The sequence below is a fragment of the Panulirus ornatus genome, chromosome 64 (genome assembly GCF_036320965.1).
Source record: "Panulirus ornatus isolate Po-2019 chromosome 64, ASM3632096v1, whole genome shotgun sequence".
In the NCBI taxonomy this organism is placed as follows: domain Eukaryota; kingdom Metazoa; phylum Arthropoda; class Malacostraca; order Decapoda; family Palinuridae; genus Panulirus; species Panulirus ornatus.
In genome coordinates, this window is record NC_092287.1 from 22,612,811 (window position 1) to 22,634,742 (window position 21,932).

Sequence of the window (21,932 nt, forward strand, 5' to 3'; positions counted from 1 at the left end):
GGGTACGATGATCTTATTACTTTTCTCCCAGTAAATCGTTCTAATATACCTGCTGGAACCATCAACGATGTATTTTTTAAGTATATCTTAGTCTTCTGATTCTTGCAATATGTCTTCTGTTGTAATAGATAAAGTTCAAAAGTATCAGGAAGACGAAGTATCGTTTGACCGTGTCATGAGTATTATATTTCAGGCCTCCGTATCTCCCTTTTATACAACATCATTACCATTTACAACTAGGTTATTGTATTTAGCAAGACTGTCATGCTGCTAGTGTGCAACTTATATCGATAACCAACCATCGTAAATAGTGGGTGACGTAACGACGGCTGTCGGAGGGTGTACGATATTCCTGATTCGTTATAAGCAGTCTGAGTCCTGACTGCCGACGCAATCCTTGTGGGGAAGGGGCTGGTCGTCCACTCTCACGCCTAGCACATCTCTCCCTCTGTGATACACGGGTGTCAGCACGCCCAGACAGACGCCTCAACCATGGTGGCAGACGAGACGGAGGCCCAGGTCGAGAGCAAGTGTGGCCCCAAAGTGTTCACCTTGGCTGAGATAGCCGAGCACAAGAAGTCTGACTCCTGTTGGGTGGTGATCCATGACAAAGTCTATGATGTGACCAAGTTCCTCGATGAGGTGAGTCTTCCCTATGTCCTCCAGTGTCTCCCCGTGATGTGTAGGTGTTCCCCATATGTCTCCTCCATGCCCTAAGTAGCCACTTTTGTCTTAATGTGTCCAGAGCACACGAGCATCACCTGGGTTGGTGTATCCTCACGTGTTCTTCTCCTGTTGTGTGTGGCATGTAGACCTTACTATGTGTAGGCTGAGTCTCGGGAATTGTAATAACGACTTGTATATTTCTCATATTGAACGTGTGGTCTTTGTTTCTACCTCGTAGGCACTTCCTCCCTTACCTCCTGTCATGTTTTTCATGGGTCCTCACCTGTGGCTCCTGTTTTCTGCCTCGTCATGTCTCCCCATTTTATGTTTCTTTTTTTTTCCCCTTGTTGTGTTTGTGTCTTGTAGCTCTGTGTGTGTATATTACTCCTGTCCTGTAGTGTAGTCCCTCCTCTTTTTCCACTACGTGTCTCATCCAGTTCGTCTTGGTTTGTATGTCCATTGTTATCTCATGTGTCTTGCATTTGTCTCCTGTTAATTGCCCTCCACTGTCTCGTTTGGTGTCCGGTGACCCTTGTTATGTGTCCTCCATTGTCCCGTGTTGTGTTCTCTAGTGTTCTCTGTTGTGTGTCCTCCATAGTCTACTTTGTCTTCAGTTCTGTGTCTTCGAGTGTCCCCTGTTGTATGTGGTTTCTCCTGTTGTATGTATCCTCCCGTTACCCCTGTTGTGTCTCCATTGTCTCCTGTTATGTCTTGTTTCCTGTTTTGTGCCCTATAGTATCACTGGCTACATGTTTCCTTCTGTGCCTCCTGTTATGTAGGTCAGATATCTTGTGCATCTTCCAGTGTCTCCTGTTGTGTGTGTCTGTTGTCTCCTGTTATGTGTCCTCCAGTGTTTCATGTTATATGTGCCTATCAGTGTACCCCCCTTGTCGCATGCGTCCTCCAGTGTCTCCACCTGTTAGCTGTCTTCCAGTTTCTCCATCTGTTGTTTGTCCTTCACCTGTTGTGTGTGTGTGTGTGTGTGTGTGTGTCCTTCAGTGTCACCACCTGTTGCATGTGTCTTCTAGTGTCTCCACCTTTTGTGTGTCCTCCACTGTCTCCACCATTTGTGTGTGACCTGACCTGGCCATCTCCGCCTGGTGTACGTGTCCTACTATGTTGTCTTCAACTTGTGTATGTGTCCTCCTGTGTCGCCACAACATGCAATTAAACCCTTTTATTGTCAACTCCTTCAAGGCCTTAATCCATGGTACTGTAGAGGGGGGGGGGGGGTACGTCATAATGTTTACATTTGGAGAGTCGTGTTAGGCATGGTTCCCCAGCTGGCATTAAACCAGGCTCAACCACAGGCGCTACAGCCATGGCGAAAATGACCACAGACATTACAATCATGCAGTACAGATACGAGTATATTCTCTACAACATTCACGGCCCCAAGTCGGTTTAATCTGTTGTCTATGGCCGTGATTAACATTTCAGGCCGTATAGTGAAGGAGATTGGAGTAGGTCGTGGATTAATATCGACCAAGAGTGCACCCAAGTAGAGTGAGGTGGGTAAGTGGGCTTGGCATGTCGGGCCTTCTAACAGCTTGGGAAAAAAACAAGGGAAACGACAGAACAGTTTGACCCCAGGCCAAGTTATAAGGTTTTGAGTCATCTCGGAAAAGTATTTTTTTATATTTCATTATACTTAGTTGCTGTCTCCCGCGTTAGCGAGGTAGCGCAAGGTAACAGACGAAAGAATGACCCAACCCACCCACATACACGTATATACATAAACGCCCACACACGTACATATACATACCTATACATTTCAACGTATACATACACAGACGTACATATATACACATGTACATATTCATACTTGCTGCCTTCATCCATCCCGTCGCCACCTCGCCACATGAAATGCCCCCCTCTCCCCCTTCACGCGCGCGAGGTAGCTCTAGGAAAAGACAACAAAGGCCCCATTCGTTCACACTCAGTCTCTAGCTGTCATGTAATAATCCACCGAAACCACAGCTCCCTTTCCACATCCAGGCCCCACACAACTTTCCATGGTTTACCCCAGACGCTTCACATGTTAAGTTTAAGGTCCCATACCAACTAAGTTATTCTGTTTCTCTGGTAATCTGTTTATATGGAATTTTTTCTTCACGTTTTGTTTAGTTCTTCTCCGGGTAAATTTACCTGTACGGCCTACCCTTGGTCATTGGTTCCTCACTGTTTGCAAGAAGTGATCAGTACGCATTTTCGGATCGATTTGCGGAACTTGGTTTATTTATAGTAGCGCCCGTTTTCTTTCCGTGTGTGTGTTTGTGGACGAGAGTACTTCTTTTGGCTGTCGCTTTCTGCCCTCACCCCCTTTTTCTTCTCTCTTTTTTGCTTCCTTACATTAACGATTGTGTTTGGTCATCCCCTGCTACATCGTCTCTGCCATACGTCTCTTGTACAAGGGTGACCACCATAGTAGTATGGCTACAAGGACTTTTAATTCGGGTCCTTATATATATATATATATATATATATATATATATATATATATATATATATATATATATATATATATATATATATATATAGGATTCAGACCTTTACTCCACAAATACTCTTTTTTTTTTATCCATGTAATGGGAAGAATTTCGACATGGACTGAATTTGTCGCTTGGCGTCCCATAAACTGTGTCGAATATGTGGTTTTTTGATGACTGGCCGTGTGTCCCCCCGTGACCTCAGAGCATTTCTCTCGTACGCTGGTGTCGGGAGGAGGCGTAGTGTCAGGGAGGTGTCGGGAGGAGGCGTGGCGTCACGGAGGTTTCGTGAGGAGGCGTGGTGTGTCACGGTGGTGTCGGAAGGAGACGTGGTGTCAGGGAGGTGTCGGGAGGAGTAGGAGGAGGCGTGGTGTAACGATGGTGTCGGAAGGAAACGTGGTGTCAGGGAGGTGTCGAAAGGAGGAGGAGGAGGCGTGGTGTCACGATGGTGTCGGAAGGAGGCGTGGCGTCATGGAGGTGTCAGGGAGGAGGAGACGTGGCCTCACGGAGGTGTCGAGAGGAGGCGTGGCGTCACGGAGGTGTCAGGAAGAGGCGTGGCATCACGGAGGTGTCAGGAGGAGACGTGGCGTCACGGAGGTGTCAGGAGGAGACGTGGCGGAGGTGTCAGGAGGAGACGTGGCGTCACGGAGGTGTCAGGAGAAGGAGGAGGAAGAAGAGGCGTGGGGGTCAGAGGACGCTGTCCACGTGTGTGCGTCGTGGTCGTGTTGCAGCTCAGCCATGACCCAGTCGTCGGCTGGGATGGGGTCGTGTGAGATTCAAACCCCTCCCATCTTCGTGACAGAGGCCCCCAGGATACGTGAGGTGCCCCGGGAACGGTGGGCTCAACGCGCCGGGGACACTGGCGCCTGATTGGGTCACCCGTATACATAATAACTCCCAAGAGCCGTGTGATTCCAGCGCCCAACCTCCTCCTCGTGCGCTGTGATACGTGAGCATAGCTTCGATACGCTGGGAGATAGATAGATAGATAGATAGACAGAGAGAGAGAGAGAGAGAGAGAGAGAGAGAGAGAGAGAGAGAGAGAGAGAGACTCTGTCAGGTACCTACATACATACGTAGACCCCACCACCCACCCACTCCCCTATCGAAGGCAGGTTTATCTATCGGAAGATAGGTTTTATCTATCGAAAGACTGAGTTCGAGATAAAAAAAACATACGTTTCATGGCCGACGGACGTTCGAGCGGGACTCGCTCATCCGATGTGGCCCTGGATGTTGTACTGATACGTTATCTTGCGCGTCATGCAGCAGCGCACGGGGTGGGGTGTGTGGGGGGCACATGAGAGCATATGTTATCTTTCAGAGAGTAATGATGACGGAGGGAAAGGGGGGAGAGGGAGAGCCCTCTGGTCACCAGGCGAGACGCCGTGAGTGATGGAGGCGTGCCTGACCTGACCTGACCTGACCCAGCCATCCAGCCTCCGTATGCAGGGAGGGACGTGTGTGTGTGTACGGGGCCCCCGTATGTAGGTGTATCCCATTCAACCGCTTCGTTTGTTTTCTTCCTGTCGTGTCTCCCCTGCCAGTGTGATGGTCGACCAGACCAGCGGAGGTTCCCTCTGGGTCTGTTCTTATTTAACTGCGGGAAGAACGGAGGTTTACTTCTATGAGCTGGTCTGCTGTTCCTGGTCGAACCTTAGACTCTGGTCAGCAGTTCCAGGTCGAACCACAAACTCTGGTCAGCCGTTCATGGTCGAACCTTAGACTCTGGTCAGCAGTTCCAGGTCGAACCACAAACTCTGGTCAGCCGTTCATGGTCGAACCTTAAACTCTGGTCAGCAGTTCCTGGTCGAACCACAAACTCTGGCCACCAGTTCTCTGGTCGAACCTTACCACGCATCACCCTGGGTAAGGAGGGAGGGAGGGAGAGAGAGAACCCCCCTGGCTGGACTGGCTTGTCCAGCTGTTGGGCCCAGCGTAACACTGCCTCCCTCCCTCTCTCCAGCTGGGGTCACACCCGCCCCTGCTAGTATTCCTGGAGGTGAACCAGCAAGCAGAGCTGTGCCTCAAGGTGGCTACGAAGGACTACATGCTTTGGTGCACGTCTGCCTTCCCCCCCACACGCTATCGGGATACGACGCCCCCCCCCAGGTCAGGAACTATGTGCGCAAAAGGTGGCAGCAAGATAGGAGACATAAGCAACAACGAAGTGTTATGAAAGTCCCGTGGTATAGGGGGGGGGGGGGGAGGAATGAACGCTGCCCATGTATTCCCTGCGTGTCGTAGAAGGCGACTAAAAGAGGAGGGAGCGCGGGTGGCTGGAAATCCTCCCCTCCTGTTTTTTTTTTTTTTTTCACTTTTCCAAAAGAGGGAGCAGAGCAGGGGGCCAAGTGAGGATATTCCCTCCAAGGCTCGGTCCTCTATTCTTAACGCTACCTCGCTGACGCGGGAAACGGCGAATATGTATGAATATATATATATATATATATATATATATATATATATATATATATATATATATATATATATATATATATATATATATATATAAATAATGAATAACCCTTGCCGCAGACCAACCTTCACCTGGAACCAGTCACTTTCTTCCTACTCGTACACATGCCTTACATCCTTGATAAACACTTCTCACTTCTTATAGCTGCTTGCCTCACGCACCATATATTCTTAAGACCTTCCACGAGGCATCTTTGTCAACTCTATCTTATGCTTTCTCCAGATCCATAAACGCCACATACAAACCCATCTGTTTGTCTTAAGTATTTCTCACATACACTCTTTAAAGCAAACTCCTGATCCACACACCCTCTACCACTTCTGAAACCACACTGCTCTTCCCCAATCTGATGTTCTGTACATGCCTTGAACCTCTCAGTCAATACCCTCCCATACAACTTTACAGGAATACTCGACAAACGTATGCCTCTGTAGTTTGAACACTCACCTTGAATCCCCTTTGCCTTTAGTACATCACCGTGATCCATACAATACATTGTAGTTTCTTACCAACCAATCAACAACACAGCCACCCCCCCCCCCCTTTCATAGTAATTAAGTAATCAGTAACTTTTCTTTCTCGCACTTGAGTAATCTACTTGTCATCATCTTCATTAAAGTTCATGGTGTGATCGTTAGAAATCAGCTTGTTAGCACCGTGTCATAAATTATTAGAGATTATTATCTTAAGGTGTGGGTAATCATGAATTATATTGGCAGCCATACATGGGTTATTAGTGAATTTGATGTCAGCAGCTCATGTGGGTAATTATGAGAAATTATCTTATTCGTAGCTCCTGGTGATTAATAATTACTCAGCCAGCAGCTTCTGGTCATTAGAAGTCATTATCTTTTCCCAGCAGCTGCTGTTAATTATCACTAATGAACCTGTTAGCTGAAACTGGTCATCATTATATTCTCAGCAACTTCTCGGTAATCATTAGCCAATTATCATATCTGCTGTTGGGCAGTTTATATAATTATCTTTCCTTCAGCAGCACGATGGACAATCATCTGTAATCATCTTGGTAGCTCCTGGTAATCATTATTAATTATGGTAATCACTTCTAATTATCTTGGTAGCTCCTGGTAATCATTACTAATTATGGTAATCACTTCTGATTGTCTTGGTTGCTCCTGGTAAGCATTACTCATTATGGTAATCACTTCTAATCTTGATAGCTCCTGGTAATCATTACTAATTATGGTAATCACTTCTAATTATCTTGGTTGCTCCTGGTAATCATTATTAATTATGGTAATCATTACTAATTATCTTGGTAGCTCCTGGTAATCATTACTAATTATGGTAACCATTACTAATTATCTTGGTAGCTCCTGGTAATCATTATTAATTATCTTAGTCGTTCCTGGTAATCATTGGTAACCATCTTTGCAGTCCTTGGGTAATCTTTAATAATTACCTCTGTAACTCTTGAGTTACCATTAGTATTCATGTTGTAGTCTGCTCCTCGGCAGTCACTGGTAATCGCAAGCAGATCTTGGGTAATCAGTGGTGTTGACAGGCAACACCTAGTAACCTAATACTTGTCAACAGCTGATTTGGGTTATCACTAGCAATCAGTCATACATGCCTAGGTAATCGTTGGTGTCTGCCTAAGTAACTGGGTAATCATTAGTCATTAGTTTCTAGGTTATTAATAGTGATTATCATCAGTAGTTCCTGGATGATCAATAATGACCTTTGATGTTACGTACTAATTGGTAATTATGTGCTCTTGGGTAAATCATCAGTTCCTTGTATGTTAGTAGTTCCCCCTGTGTGCCCTATTCCCGAGGGATCTTTTCAAACGTAATGAGATCACATCCCATATCTAAGGGATGGGATACTTCGTAGATATTTCCTTTTAAATATGTGCTTGATAAGAGAGTGGCCCTTGTTTACGACGGCCGAGTCATCCTTCCCTGCGCCCTAGCGGCGCTCCCTGCCAGGGGGGCGGCCTTGATACGAGAACCTGCATCGTCACCCTTACTACTCAGATGTTCCTGGTCTCAAGCATACGAGCGTCACGCCCTTCAACCACACAAGGGAAACGGCGATCATCATCAATGCCTCATATACACCTATATACGAAGTGGGGAGGGTGGGTTTTTTTTAATCTTCAGTCGTTTTAGGGGTGGTAGTATGCGTTCTCGGTGTGACACGGGTATTTGCGACGAATCGTAGGCAGCCAGTACGTCAGTGACGGAGCGTGGTTGTTGCCAGGCGTACGATACATCATATTTGGCAACGTGACTTTTTGTCTCTTTGCAAGTCCGTCACGGGGTACGTGACGCGTGCGAAGAACACCGTGTTAACATTAACTTGAAAAAAACCCACCCTTGTTAATATTAACTTGGCTCTCGCAAGTTAGTTTACGGTCGCAAGGTTAGGTGCCAGAGGTACGAACACGCCCACGATTAGCATGATAGAAAAGTAACGGGAGAAGAGGGAGACATAATCTAAGACTTTGGGAGGAATTGGAAAGCTAGCCTTTTACGAAGGGGTAGTTCCTATAGCTTTAAGGGAAGACTTTTTAAGTAAAAAGAGTTCCAAAGTTTGCTGGTGCAGTGTTGGACAAGACACAGACATTGCACTAGCTTACTTTTGAAGCTGGGGCTAGGGTCATATATAGGAGAGAGAGAGGACTTGCATTCAAAGCTTTAGTTAATGGTATGGCTCGAATAATGGGGTGTACATGTTGCTTGATTTAAGAAGTATATATCTTGGTAATGATTCATGGTTTTGAAGTCCAAGGTGAACATTGAAAAAAAAAAAGGGGGGGAAAGTAGATATGTGTAACCTGCATAGTGCATTTAAGAATATGATAGTGAAGAAAGAATGTTTGAAAAGGATATGCGATGTGAAGAAATAATTAGAAAGGCATGTGGATGACTTTTTTTTCTAATATGGTTTGGTCATGTAGAACATTAGAAACTTGGTCAGGATCATATAATGCACATTAGTGAAGTTGACAGTATAGGAAGGGGAGATATAGTGCAGAAGAGATGGTTATATGCAGTGGGAGAATTTGCTAGGGATGATTGGGGGATGGCACATGACAGAAACATTTTCAATATAGACAGAAACATTTTCAATATAGAGATGGTGTGAATGGAGCCGTTTTACTTGATGAATCAGCTATGGTGTACAGAGAGAAAAATTAAGGAGCAGTTTTGTAAATGTTGAAGTTCACGTTTCACTTTATGCAGCGGGTATGGGTTGAGAATGTGTATGAAGATTTCAGTTGTTTGTATCTGATTTTCCTCATGGAATCAAGAATGAAGGTAACAATGGTAAGTACAAGTTCAGTGTGACTCAGAGGCAGCCTGGCCCCATTAACTCCCAGCTAGATGTGTGACACATGTATTGTTAAGTGATCAAGATTAGGAATTTGAGTCAACTTTACCTGATTTTTTTTCTAAATAAATACTAGATATGAATCTGTAATGAGTTTGTCTGGAGGAAAGAACTTGAAAAATTTGAACGACGGAATCAGTCACTGATGGCAATCATACAATTATATCAATTTGTAGAAAGGAGTCACAGCTCATGGGTAAAAGATTATGAATAAAATTGGCTTTAAGATTACCTTATTAAAATGAGTGATGGTGGGGGTATTGAAGCCCTCATGTTCTCCATTTTCAATGATTTTTAGCAAATTATCACCCCACCCACCCATATTCCTGAAAACAAGTGATCACTCCTAATATTCTGGATCTTTTTCATCTCTGATCCCTCGTGCTGTAGCTACACAATCTTGCCTCCAGTTGGTTCCTCTGACCATACTATCATAAATGTATCTATTTAACAGCACCTCCTCTACAGTAGCCCCTTCTAAATGTTAATACTAGAACCTCAACAAAGCTGACTGGAATAACTTAAAAAAATTCTTTTTATACTTTCCATGGGTAAATTATGTGGTGATGCTTTTTTCCTTGCCATTCTTGTAGCTGAGATTATTATTGTGGGAATGGAAGCATTTAACCCCTCTTCCTCCAAAACCGTTCCTTCCAGTCCTTGGTTCAGTTGTTCCTGTTCTGAGGCCAGTCAAGCTCATGATCAGGCATATTAGGCTTGGAAAAGCTCTCCTTCTTCTGACTACCATTCATTTTATCATTACCTGTACTCACTGCAAGTACATCATTTGTGAGGCAGATCCTTGCTTTACTCAGAGGAAGTGCAACAACCTCTCTTCATCCACTGATAGGTCTTTCTGGTCATTAGCTAAAAGTGTCCCAAATAACCCCTGTCACTCCAGGTTTTGAGTTTTAGCTAAGGGTATCACAACAGCTTCTGTCACTCCACTTTTCCTGGACTTTTCCATTCTGACAGAAACAAAACTCTCTCCCACAGACAAAGCAACTCTCTTTGGTTCTCATTTCTCCTTTAACTCTACCTTGGATGACAAACATTCACCCTCTGATGTTCCTCTCACTAATCCAATGCTCCTCTCTGTAATCTCCAACTGAACTGTCAAAAAAGCACTTCTTTTTGTGGACACAAAGAAGGCTTCTGGTCCTGATAGTATTCATTCCTGTGGACTGAAAGAGCATGCCTCTAAACTTGCACTTGTTCATCAGTCCCATTTGTCTTTAAAAACCAAAACTTTTCCTTTCTGGAAGCTTGCATTAGTACGTCCCATTCTCAAGAAGGGTGGCAGTTCTAACCCCTCTAATTAACATCCTGTTGCTTTGGCATTTTACCTTTGCCAGAGTCTATGAATCCCTCCTGAACTCGCGTATATTCAGACATCTTGAATCTCAGTCTTCTCTCTGATCACTAGTATGACTTCTCTCCTAATGGGAAATCCTATGTAGTTGCCCTTGAAATATCCAAAGCTTTTGACAGTGGCATTGGGATCTCATTTCAAAGCTTGCCTCTTTTAGCTTCCTTCCCTCGCTTTGCTTCCTCATATCTAGCTTCTTTTTTGGCTGATCTATCTCCATGGATGTTGATGGTTCAGCCTCTCCCCATTTATCTAATAACATTGGTGTCCCTCAAGCTTATGTCTTGTTTCCTACACTTTTTCTCCTTTTTATTATCGATTTCCTTTCTTCTACAGGTAACCAAACACACTCATTCACCGATTACTCAACACAGCATTCCTCTACGTCCTTAAATTCTGCTCCTTCCCTTACTCGATCTGCATCTTGTCTTGACATAACTTCCTAAATAAACTCAGGTTTGGACAGGATATCTCAGTGGGGTAGACGAAATCTGGTTGAGTTTAATGCCTCCAAGACCTAGATTCTGCTCATCTCTGTCAAAAATTCCTCATAACTTTCCTCTCTCTTTCGATAGTTCTAATTCCACCTCTTAACTTAAAGAACATTCTTGGTAACACTGTAACATCCGCTCTGTTTTAAAAACCCCACATTATAGAAACAGCTAAGTCTGCTTCTAAGAAACTGGAAGCCCTGTACAGGTATTAAAATTTCTTTTCTTTTCAACAGATGCTCTTTTTAAGGACTGATCCATCCTTATATGGAGTACTGCTCATACATGTGTGGTTACTAGCTCTGCAACCTTACTTAAGAGAGTTGAGTCAAAAGCAGTCCGAATGATCAAATCTCTGTCTAACTCCAAAAACTGACCCTTTTGCCCTTCACCACATTATTAGTTAGATGGCTAATGTGCAGCAGCAGGGAGTCAGTGATAACTTAAAAAACTACAGAGTGGAATTACATTTTCTTGTCGTTAAACTTTTTTTTTTACCAGACAACCCAGGTGTGGGCCAATTAGGCCTCCTGTTGTCCGTCTTTCTCATGTAAACTCATGTACATTTCAAAGCTTTGGAACTCAATACCCTCTCATGTCTTCCAAATAGCTATGACAAGGCACTTTGTAAAAGACAGTTTTCACTTCCTCCAAAATTCATACATTCTTTCCCAGGTCTCTTTCTTTTCCTTCTATTAACCAAGACTGAGTACTTAATTGTATTAAGATATAATTGAGGCATAAGAAGTGAAAATTAAGCTATAAGACATGTATCTTAGTGTGCGAGTTTTACTTTGATAAAGTTGTGATCAGGTATGAAACCTTCTATGTCCTTTTCCGTGATATTGTACAGATATTTGAATATTCTTACAGCATCCTGGAGGAGAGGAAGTGCTCCTTGAACAGGGTGGTATGGATACAACTGAGAGTTTTGAGGATGTTGGGCACTCTACTGATGCTCGGGAAATGATGAAGGAGTATTATGTAGGAGAACTTGCTGAGGTAAGCTTAATTCATATCAATAATTGTTAACTCCATTCCTTGTCACGTGCACAGCCTTTCACTTTACTCATCCACATCATCACCTCATGTCTAGTGTTGAAGTGAATCTTGGAACTTACATTTTGACTGTACTTTACACTAAACTGATTTACCAAGTGAGACCAAAGTTTCTATTCTCACCACTTTCAGACAAAGAATGATTCATTTTTACCAGATTACATATCATTCCTCTGCCATCGGTTGGTATATCTCAAGCCCTAATCAGTCCTATTGTTGCATCACACCATTTCTTCCATGGTGTCTCTTATATATCATCTTGCCCAGCTTTTCACTTTCTGTATATTCCTCATGACCCTAACATCTCAGAAGACTTTCATCCTTTGCATTTTCTAATGATTTCCTTACAACACATATCCTTACATCTTCAGTCTTTATCTGTTTACTGAATTCCGTCTCATTTACATAAATCATCATTGTTCTTTGCCCTTTAGTTTTCCTCTAGTGACCTATATAAATGGGTTAAATATCCACATATCAGAGTTTGGACAAGTATTCTTCATCTGATTTCATCTCATTTCTCAAAGCTTTCAATCCACCTCTAATTTCCTTCCTTGCAAGCCTTTAATCTTATGGAGCTTTTCCATTACCATACCTGTGAAACTTCACTCCCAAATACCTAAACACTTAAACAGCTTCCTGTTACTCACTAGTCAAAATAAAATCATGCCGTAAAATCCCAGGTCTTATGAAGTCTAGAATCTTATTTGTCTCATTTACTTTCAGCATTGTCCATGTACACACAAATTCATCTACAAGAAGAATATCATCCACATAAAAGAACTTCCAATGTGTTTCATCATGATTCAGCAATATTATACTTTTACTGCAGCTCATGCTCATATCACATCCCCATCATGCTGCTTTCACTGTAACTTGCTTCCTATCACATACCTCATCATATTTCTATCTCCGCACCTCATGTCATATCACATATCCCACCATACTGCTATCAGCTCACCTCACTCTCATATCATATACCCCATCATACTGCAGTCACTACACCTTACTCATATCGAATACCTCCTTAGTGCCGCACCTCATTCTTATGTCACATATCCATATAACAACTAATTATATATTTCATAAATTTCAGGAAGATAAGAAATTTACCAAAGATATGGGACCTAAAATATGGGCATCTGACTCTTCATCAAATCAAAAGTAAGTGATTTTGTACGGTTTTTCACATTATAAAGATTACCTAGTTTATTCTTTGTGGTCTTATGCAGAAGACCGTAGATGTTCATGGAAGCAAGTCTCTGTAGGAGAAATTTAGATATCCATTTACCCTGTTGATGAGATTCTTCCCATGTTTTGTTCGCCATGCAACACCATTTTAATGGCATGCCATAGTCACAATCTCTGTACTCTTTTTTACACACAGGTATTAATGTTTTCCTGTTTTTTGTTGTATTATTTTCCCATTTTTGATGTTGCTTCCCTGTTTCTACAAACCTCTTGTAACTACTAGTTTCATCCCACAGTTTGCACTACAGTCACAGTATAGAACGTTAACCTAGTTGAAAAGGGAAAAAATGACATGAGCCTTCATGAAATGGGATGAGGCCACTACTGGCATGATGCAGGGTTTTGCCCTGGAATGTTTGCTCTTCTTGAAGGGAGTGGATTCCTATCTGATTATGTTTATAGACAATGCCAATGAGGGAAATAATTATAAGAAGAATTGCATCAACTTCCGTAGGGGCATAGATAAACTCTGAAGTTGGTACCATACTTTTTCTTCTTTCATACTATTTGCCATCTCCCGCATTAGCGAGGTTGGGTTAAGAACAGAGGATTGGACCTTTGAGGGAATATCCTCACCTGGCCCCCTTCTCTGTCCCTTCTTTTGGGGAAAAAAAAAATTTAACCTTAATGAATGCGGGCAGATGTGGCCTTCTCATCTGCTCCTGGCACTACCTCTTTAACATGGGAAACAGCAGTTAAGTATGAAAAAAGTAATAATGCAAAGTAATAATGATGGGTCACACTGAAGGACATCCTGGATACTAATAATGTGTAGCGGGAAACAAGCTGCAGGAATCTGGAATCAGAGTTTGAGGGGCACTTGGGAGTCACTATCATATCTGACTTGTGGCTAGCGTCCTACTTTAAGAGGAGAGTAAAGAAAACACAGTGCTGGTAAATATGAGAACTGTTTTCAAGTACAAGGACATGAAAGTATTCAGCACACTGCTGGCATGGTATATTAGGCCAAAACTAGAATATGCTTCCCAGTTTTGGTCACCACACGTCATCTAAAAGCACAAAGAACTAATGGAGAAGGTTCAGAGGAGAACAACAAAGATTGTCCCAGAATAAAGAGAAGTGAATTACAGTGAATGGTTAGAATTCATAAATGTGCCCATCCTGGAGGAGAAAACAATCTGGGGTTATCTGATATCAACATTTTAAGTTTTTAAACCAGTTTGATGGTATACCAAGAAATACTTTTATAGTGTATGAGTGGTGGATAAATGGAATAAAAATGAGGCTGTATTAAATGCAGGCTGCGTACAGTTTAAAAAATTGTATGATGAAATAAAAATAGGTTATTGCATGCACACACACACAAAAGAGATAAGGCTCCATGAGTTTACAGATTCCTTCCTGTATCATAAAAACAGTTAAATACAAATGATAATACATGCCCCTACTCCTAACATTGCCCCTAACCTGTCATCACTGTCCCATCTGAGGAGGATTGTAAGGACGATGGATTGTCTACTAGCAAATATTAAAATTGCAATCTAGTGCTTTGATAAGGAAATATTCAGCAGGCTCTTCACACTTTACAATAGAAAAAACTAAAATAAGCTTCTCATGTTTGATCATCACATGTAAATAAGCACAAAGAAGACTGGGCAAGAGGAGGTCTATGAATTTGTTTACCATGGAAGAGAGAAGGGTGATGTGATCACAGCTGTTACATTTTAAACCAGGTTGATGATGTCAGCAGTGAACAGTTCTTTGAAAAATGCAAAGATAGAAATACCAGAAGCCATAATAACAAATTTACTGGAAACCAAGCCAGGTAAGATGTAACAAAGGTCTTTTATAATGCAATTATTGGGTAGTGGAACAAGTTAAGTAATTAAACAATACATGCTTATAGCATGCAAAACTAATATTTCAAGATAGTAGAAGATGAGGTCTCACGAGTTTAGAACGCCCTCCCCATAGTGTACCAATACCCAATTACAGCAGTGTTACCATATTCTGCCTACAAGCGTTAACACTGTGTGTGAGAAATCATTTATGGCAAATCTGTATTGCCATTAGTGGATGGAAAGGAGTACAACATTGTCAAGAACCTTCTCTCCAAAAAAGAAAAAAACACCTATCCCTGCTCCTTTGTGGAATGGCTTTGAAACTGCAGGTGTTCCATAAATGAGGTTCTGTGGTTGTATAACTAAAACTTACATATGCACACTGCACAATATATGTATTAATCTGTATGTGTTTATATTTGTTTATAAAATTTTTGGTTCTGTTTTTGCAGTGGCTGGAAAACATGGCTGATACCTGTGGGGCTGGCCGTTGCTGTTGCACTTACCTACAAGTTATTTACCAGATAAGATAAAAATAGTCAGTGGAATTTCAACATATGTGAGAGGTTTTATCTGTTTTGCAGCTCATGGCGGTCATGGTTGGTGCCTATGGGTGTGGCTTGCATAGCATCACTGATCTACAGGATGTACGCCCTACCCCAAGCAAGCTAATGCAGTTAGATACCCCAATAACTAAGCCTTATATCAGATTCATTCACTTCCGATCACTGTCACCCATGTCACTCCTGATTTGAGGCTTGATAGTGCTTTCCATGTCATCATATTAAGAACAGTAGTATCAAATTATTTTTTTGTGGTCTGCTAAATCATGTGAAGTTATATTTTTCAGTGAACTATGGGAAGAGTTGATTTTTATCTTTAAGATGTATGCAAGTATTAAGATTTGTTATTTTTCTCTCTTTTGTATTTTTAAGTATCATCCAAATATGAACAATCTTCATTTTCCTCTACACCTAGTCCTTTGTGTTGTTATTGTGGTATTATGGAGTCACAATTTGTTACCATAGAGTCCCAATTCAATTTAGTCTTGTTTTATGATATTTTCTCTGAACTTAGGGAGATTTAATGACATAATTTATATTAATAAATATGTAAAAAGTATTACTTGTTATTTTCCCACTCATTCATTTTCTGTATTAACATTTCTGCATAAATTATACTACTACATTTTCCAATTAAATTCAACTTGTTTGTATAGTTATTTTCCATAAAGACAGTATATGATAATTTCCATTTAGTCCCTTTTTCATTCTGAATTTTTACTTTACAATTTAGGTGACCCATCTTCTCTGTATGTTTTACATGATCATCTGTATATGTGTAAAGAATAGGATTAGGAGCCACAATTGGAGGAGCACCCAATTTGTGTGAATTGTATGGGGGAGGGCAGCAGTTTGACAAAATAAGAGACGTTATCAGGGAATCTTGTACCAGCTGTGCACAAAATCCCTTGTCACCACACTGTTAAAATTATAATGTTCTTACGCCATGATTAGATAATAGCCTTTGTTACAAATTTGCAATTGTCATCACATAACTGTTGAGTGATTAACTGATGGAAGTTTGTATTCGGTATCTTACATTTCAAAATTACTGGGCCGACTACCTTCACTTCACAGATATTATGTACTGGTGAATATTATAATAAGCATTTCATTTTTTATTCCTTTATGAATATGTTGGGTTATATTACTACACATGTGTTACAAATGTTGACAAGTAAAGTTGTTAGTAACAATAAATATGTAGATTGCCTTTTTTAACAAATTTATTTCTATTTCCTTACTTTGCAAATTATGCTTTATTCATTTGCAACCTTAGCTTTTATTTTTAACATGAAAGGCCCCCCCAGGAGGATTTATATTGTTTCAGTATACTTGGGAAAAAAAGACTGTATTCCATTTGGAAATTTTAGAACTATGGCAAAAGCTCTTATTCCACATAATCAGAAGTGATGCTTGCAGAAAGTGAGGAACATACTTGTGGCATTGGTTCTCAGTGTGGCAAGGAATAATTGATATTACTTGTAATGAAAGCCTACTCTAATTTTGTATCAAGTTTACAGTATGCATTCAGCTCTACAAGATATGTTTAAGCTTTCAGTGTGAATGCTCTGTTTATTCCATGCTAATGTTAAGATGCATGCTCCTGATAACAAACCAATATCAGTAACGTTAGTTTATTAAATTTGTTGAAAATCTTTTTATCTGATTTCTGAGTGGGTTATACAATATGACACTATCTCTTCAATCAGTTGGTAATCCATATGGATTTGCAAGTTTCACACCTATGAGGGAGGCCATGCAGACACTAGTGCAGAGGAATAAGATGTATTTTTAGACAAAAACTTATTCTAAATGAGTAGTGTTAGGGTGCTGTGATTTGACTGTGAGGTCACCTGCACATGAAAGGACTTATAAGTCATGAAGGAAGAATGAAAGAGGGCTTAAGAAAGAACTGCTTCTAGGGGAGTCCATTACAAAGCTTGTGCATTTTTAAGGTGAAGCCTTTATGAGTAACTGTGGTGCAGCCATCAATTTAGTTGGCTAACAATTTTTTAACAAGACTGTGAAGGGTGGTGTCTAAAGTCACGTGTGTGGGGATATGTTAGGGATTGTAGTCAAATGCTTTAATTGATATCTAGGGATTCCTAGGGCTGGATCTGTGTAAGTATTATGATGTGTGTAAGGAGGGTTGCATTTGGTTGAATCCATTCAGGATGGATTCTGTGAAGTGTGTGTGTGCAGTGTGGTAGTGGTTGTGTATGGGTGGAAAGCTATGCTATGTACATAAGAGTGGGATATTTCAAGTGAATTTGTTGTGGGTTAGTTATTCAAGGAGTTTGGATGTGGTGATGAGGGAGGTGAATAAAAGGGTTTTGGAGAATGAGGCAGGTTTGCAGTCTGTTGGGAGTGGGAGAGCTTTGGAAGAGAGTCAGTCACCGTTTGCTGATGACATGGAGCTGGTGGCAGATTAAGTAAGAAACAGCATAAGTTGGATTCTGAGTTTGGGAATGTTTAAAAGGAGAAAGATGGGAGCAGATGTGAATAAAAGCAAGGTTATTTTTAGGTACAACAGTAGGGAGATGCAGGTTAGCTGGAATGAGATTGAATGGAGAGAACATGAAGGAAGCAGAGAATTTTAGATACCTTAGAGGGGATATGGCACAAAATAGAGACATGGGAAATGAATTGAACCATATGTGGGGAAGGGCGTGAATGTTCTCAGTACATCAAGGAATGTCTAGGGCAAAGATAGATATGTTTGATGGCGATGTACGGATACAGGGTGTGTACCCTAGAAGACAAAGTATAGAAGTGGTTGAATGGTTTGAAATTGAAAAGTCTGAGGACAATGTGCATATATAAGTGCTTGCACAGCTATCATGCTGAGTATTAATTTGCAATGACCCCTTCAAAAAATATTGTCTAAAATAACTGTTGAAGAGACTTCCTTTGTTAATAGAGAATAACAACAGTGATAAATGATAAAAAATAAAACTTTATAGACTAGTTAAAAGATGAAAATCTCCACAATTAGCTGTTCAGTCATATCAAATTCATGTTACTGGCAAGAAGTCATATAAATTATGACTATCCTTACAGGCTAAAACCTAACCTAATCCAACCTATCTGCAATCTTACTGTTGAGCCCAATATAAGAATCTTAAAAATCAAACATTTTTGATGAGTCATGAAAGCTTTAAAGGTCTCATTAGAATCTGATGTGACCAGACATCGAACTGTCAAAATAGGCACCTGATAAACAGACATTTATATAATCTGTCAAAAAAAATTAATCCAACTACCAGCCTTTCAAACATTACCTTTAGTACCCCAAGAGAGCAAACATGGACCCTTTAGAGCACACTAATCCAACTCCCTAAAAAAAAAAATATAAAAAAAAAGCCAGCATTCACACAGCACACAGACACCAAGCTTCAAAACCATCTCACTAAGTTTCCCATCCCTCTACCATGCCAATCACACTTCATGAACTCTGCCAGCAAAAAGACCATACCTGTACCACATGGACAGAGAAAGCAAGAAATGGCAGATCTCATAAAACAAAGAAAATCACACTCTTAGAAAACCATTGTAGAAAACCACTTGACATCAGCAGAGGCCATAGAACAGGCTCAGAGTCTATAAAATACCATCACAAACCTTTTTAGTGGAAAACAAACGGCTAACTGGCACACTGTCTTTGACACTATAGACTACAAAGTCAACAACTACCAACTCTGGAGACCAATAAAGAAAAAAAATTAAAGATCGTTTATACACATGAAGCACCTCAAAACATCAGCAGCCCCATGCAAACATACTCATAAAACTTTACTAGGGAATCATCCACAAACTAACCACATCCCTAAAAAGAACCGTCATGAAAAACAACACACACTTCGACCCAAAGCAATAGCACCCTATGCCTAATGCCCAGTGACATCAAATATACTAGACCTCTACGAACTGCCCTGTCACCGACCCTGATGATGAATCAAACTGACATAAAAAACATTTCTATTCAAATGCAATCCAAGTGCTTAAAGATATCATCAGCTACTCCAACAAAATCCCAAACACCTGGAAACTTGCCAGTATGTTACCTACTTTGAAATCCTCCAAGTTCCGCAACTCCTTCTTCTGTTGTTTTATATCACTACAGTCAACATTTAAACTTCTTGAAAAATTGATCTACAACAGGATCAGGCAAGATGTTCTTCCCTCGCCCCCACAGAATGGCATAAGACCCAAGCATTCAATGACAACACTAGCCATGGACTGTGGCATATCCTAAATGGCTTAAGCCAACCACAGTAACCCTCTAGCTTTGCACTAGTAGCAATTAATGTCACGAAAGAATTTGACACTTCCCCTTACATCCTCAATTTCATAGCTTTCCAGCACGTCAGTCATCCTCCAAAACCCTCAAACTCCATAGGGGAGTTCCCCAGAGAACAACTCTTTCTTCAACCTTTTTTTATCTCTATCTTTATAAAATCCCTGCACCTCCCACAGACCTGGTTTATGTTTTAGCAATAATAATAATAATAGTGATAATAATAATAATAATAATAATAATAATAATAATAATAATAATAATAATAATGATAATGATAATAATAATAATAATAATAGTAATAGTAATAGTAATAATAATAATATTATTATCATCATTATTATTATCATTATTTTATCAAACGTCGACCCTGGTATACCACATTGTTCCAATAATGCTCGAGTCTTTAGCATTTAGTTCACTAATATCCCCAAATTCATATCTAACATTAAACGTGGGCTTTGTACTGAGGTTTTAAAGAGAATGTAGTTGCCTGAAAAGCCTCTATTCTTGAAATAATGGAAAAATACCTGAAAATATTTCCTATGATCAATTGAAAGATTGACAATGAGGTTATGTGTCTCAGAGGTGGAGGGAACAAAGAGAATGGGGAGAAAAGACTGGAGGTTGAAAGATGGAGTGAGAAAGATTTTGAGCGATCGGGCCCTGAACATGCAGGAGGGTGCAAGGCGTGCACAGGTTAGAGTGTACAGGAATGATGTGGTATACAGGGGTCGACGTGCTGTCAATGGACGGAACCATAGGACTGTGAAGCGTCCGGGATAAATCATGGAAAGGTCTCTGGAGCTTTGGTTGTGGATAGGCAGCTTTGGTTTTGGTGTATTACACACGATAGCTAAAGAATGAATGTGCACACATGTCTTCCATCGTCTGTTTCTGGCGCTACCTTGCTAACTCAGGAAACAGCAGATTAGAAAGGGTAGTGAGTGGTGGGATGAAGAAGTAAGATTATTAGTGAAAGAGAAGAGAGAGGCATTTGGACAATTTTTGCAAGGAAATAATGCAAATGACTGGGAGATGTATAAAAGAAAGAGGCAGGAGGTCAAGAGAAAGGTGCAAGAGGTGAAAAAGAGGGCAAATGAGAGTTGGGGTGAGAGAGTATCATTAAATTTTAGGGAGACTAAAAAGATGTTTTGGAAGGAGGTAAATAAAGTGCGTAAGACAAGGGAACAAATGGGAACATCAGTGAAGGGGGCTAATGGGGAGGTGATAACAAGTAGTGGTGAAGTGAGAAGGAGATGCAGTGAGTATTTTGAAGGTTTGTTGAATGTGTTTGCTGATAGAGTGGCAGATATAGGGTGTTTTGGTCAAGGTGGTGTGCAAAGTGAGAGGGTTAGGGAGAATGATTTGGTAAACATAGAAGAGGTAATAAAAGCTTTGTGGAAGATGGAAGCCATCAAGGCAGCGGGTTTGGATGGTATTGCAGTGGAATTTATTAAAAAAGGGGTGACTGTATGTTGACTGGTTGGTAAGATTATTTAATGTATGTATGACTCATGGTGAGGTGCCTGATGATTGCCGGAATGCTTGCATAGTGCCACTGTACAAAGGCAAAGGGGATAAAAGTGAGTGCACAAATTATAGAGGTATAAATTTGTTGAGTGTTCCTGGGAAATCATATGGGTGAAGACATGTACAGAGCATCAGATTAAGGAAGAGCAGTGTGGTTTCAGAAGTGGTAGAGGATGTGTGGATCAGGTGTTTGCTTTGAAGAATGTATGTGAGAAATACTTGGAAAAGCAAATGGATTTGTATGTAGCATTTATGGATCTGGAGAAGGCACATGATAGAGTTGACAGAGATGCTCTGTGGAAGGTATTAAGAATATATGGTGTGGGAGGCAAGTTGTTAGAAGCAGTGAAAAGTTTTTATCGAGGATGTAAGGTATGTGTACACGTAGGAAGAGAGGAAAGTGATTGGTTCTCAGTGAATGTTGGTTTGTGGCAGGGGTGCGTGATGTCTCCATGGTTGTTTAATTTGTTTATGGATGGGGTTGTTAGGGAGGTGAATACAAGAGTTTTGGAGAGAGGGGCAAGTATGCAGTCTGTTGTGGATGAGAGAGCTTGGGAAGTGAGTCAGTTGTTG

At 41.0% G+C, this 21,932-nt stretch overlaps 1 protein-coding gene across 2 annotated transcripts; it reads left to right on the forward strand.

Moving 5' to 3' along the window:
- Window positions 1-172: 172 nt before the first annotated feature.
- Window positions 173-16,751, forward strand: Cyt-b5 (Cytochrome b5). 2 transcript variants are annotated; one of them, XM_071657428.1, is made up of 4 exons: window positions 173-642; window positions 11,725-11,853; window positions 13,007-13,074; window positions 15,416-16,751. In XM_071657428.1, the coding sequence occupies exons 1-4, from the start codon at window positions 493-495 to the stop codon at window positions 15,489-15,491; spliced, it is 423 nt and encodes a 140-aa protein (XP_071513529.1). In that variant the 5' UTR covers window positions 173-492; the 3' UTR covers window positions 15,492-16,751. The 2 variants fall into 2 exon arrangements, with proteins under 2 accessions (XP_071513529.1, XP_071513528.1); XM_071657427.1 differs by having other exon boundaries at window positions 270-642; window positions 15,548-16,751.
- Window positions 16,752-21,932: the final 5,181 nt, after the last annotated feature.

Excerpts from the sequence above, each read along its gene's own strand:
- Cyt-b5 (XM_071657427.1), top strand. The coding sequence starts at position 493 with ATGGTGGCAGACGAGACGGAGGCCCAGGTCGAGAGCAAGTGTGGCCCC. Across the intron at positions 11,854-13,006 it reads ATGTAGGAGAACTTGCTGAG|GAAGATAAGAAATTTACCAA; the intron begins GTAAGCTTAATT and ends CATAAATTTCAG. Across the intron at positions 13,075-15,547 it reads GACTCTTCATCAAATCAAAA|CTCATGGCGGTCATGGTTGG; the intron begins GTAAGTGATTTT and ends TCTGTTTTGCAG.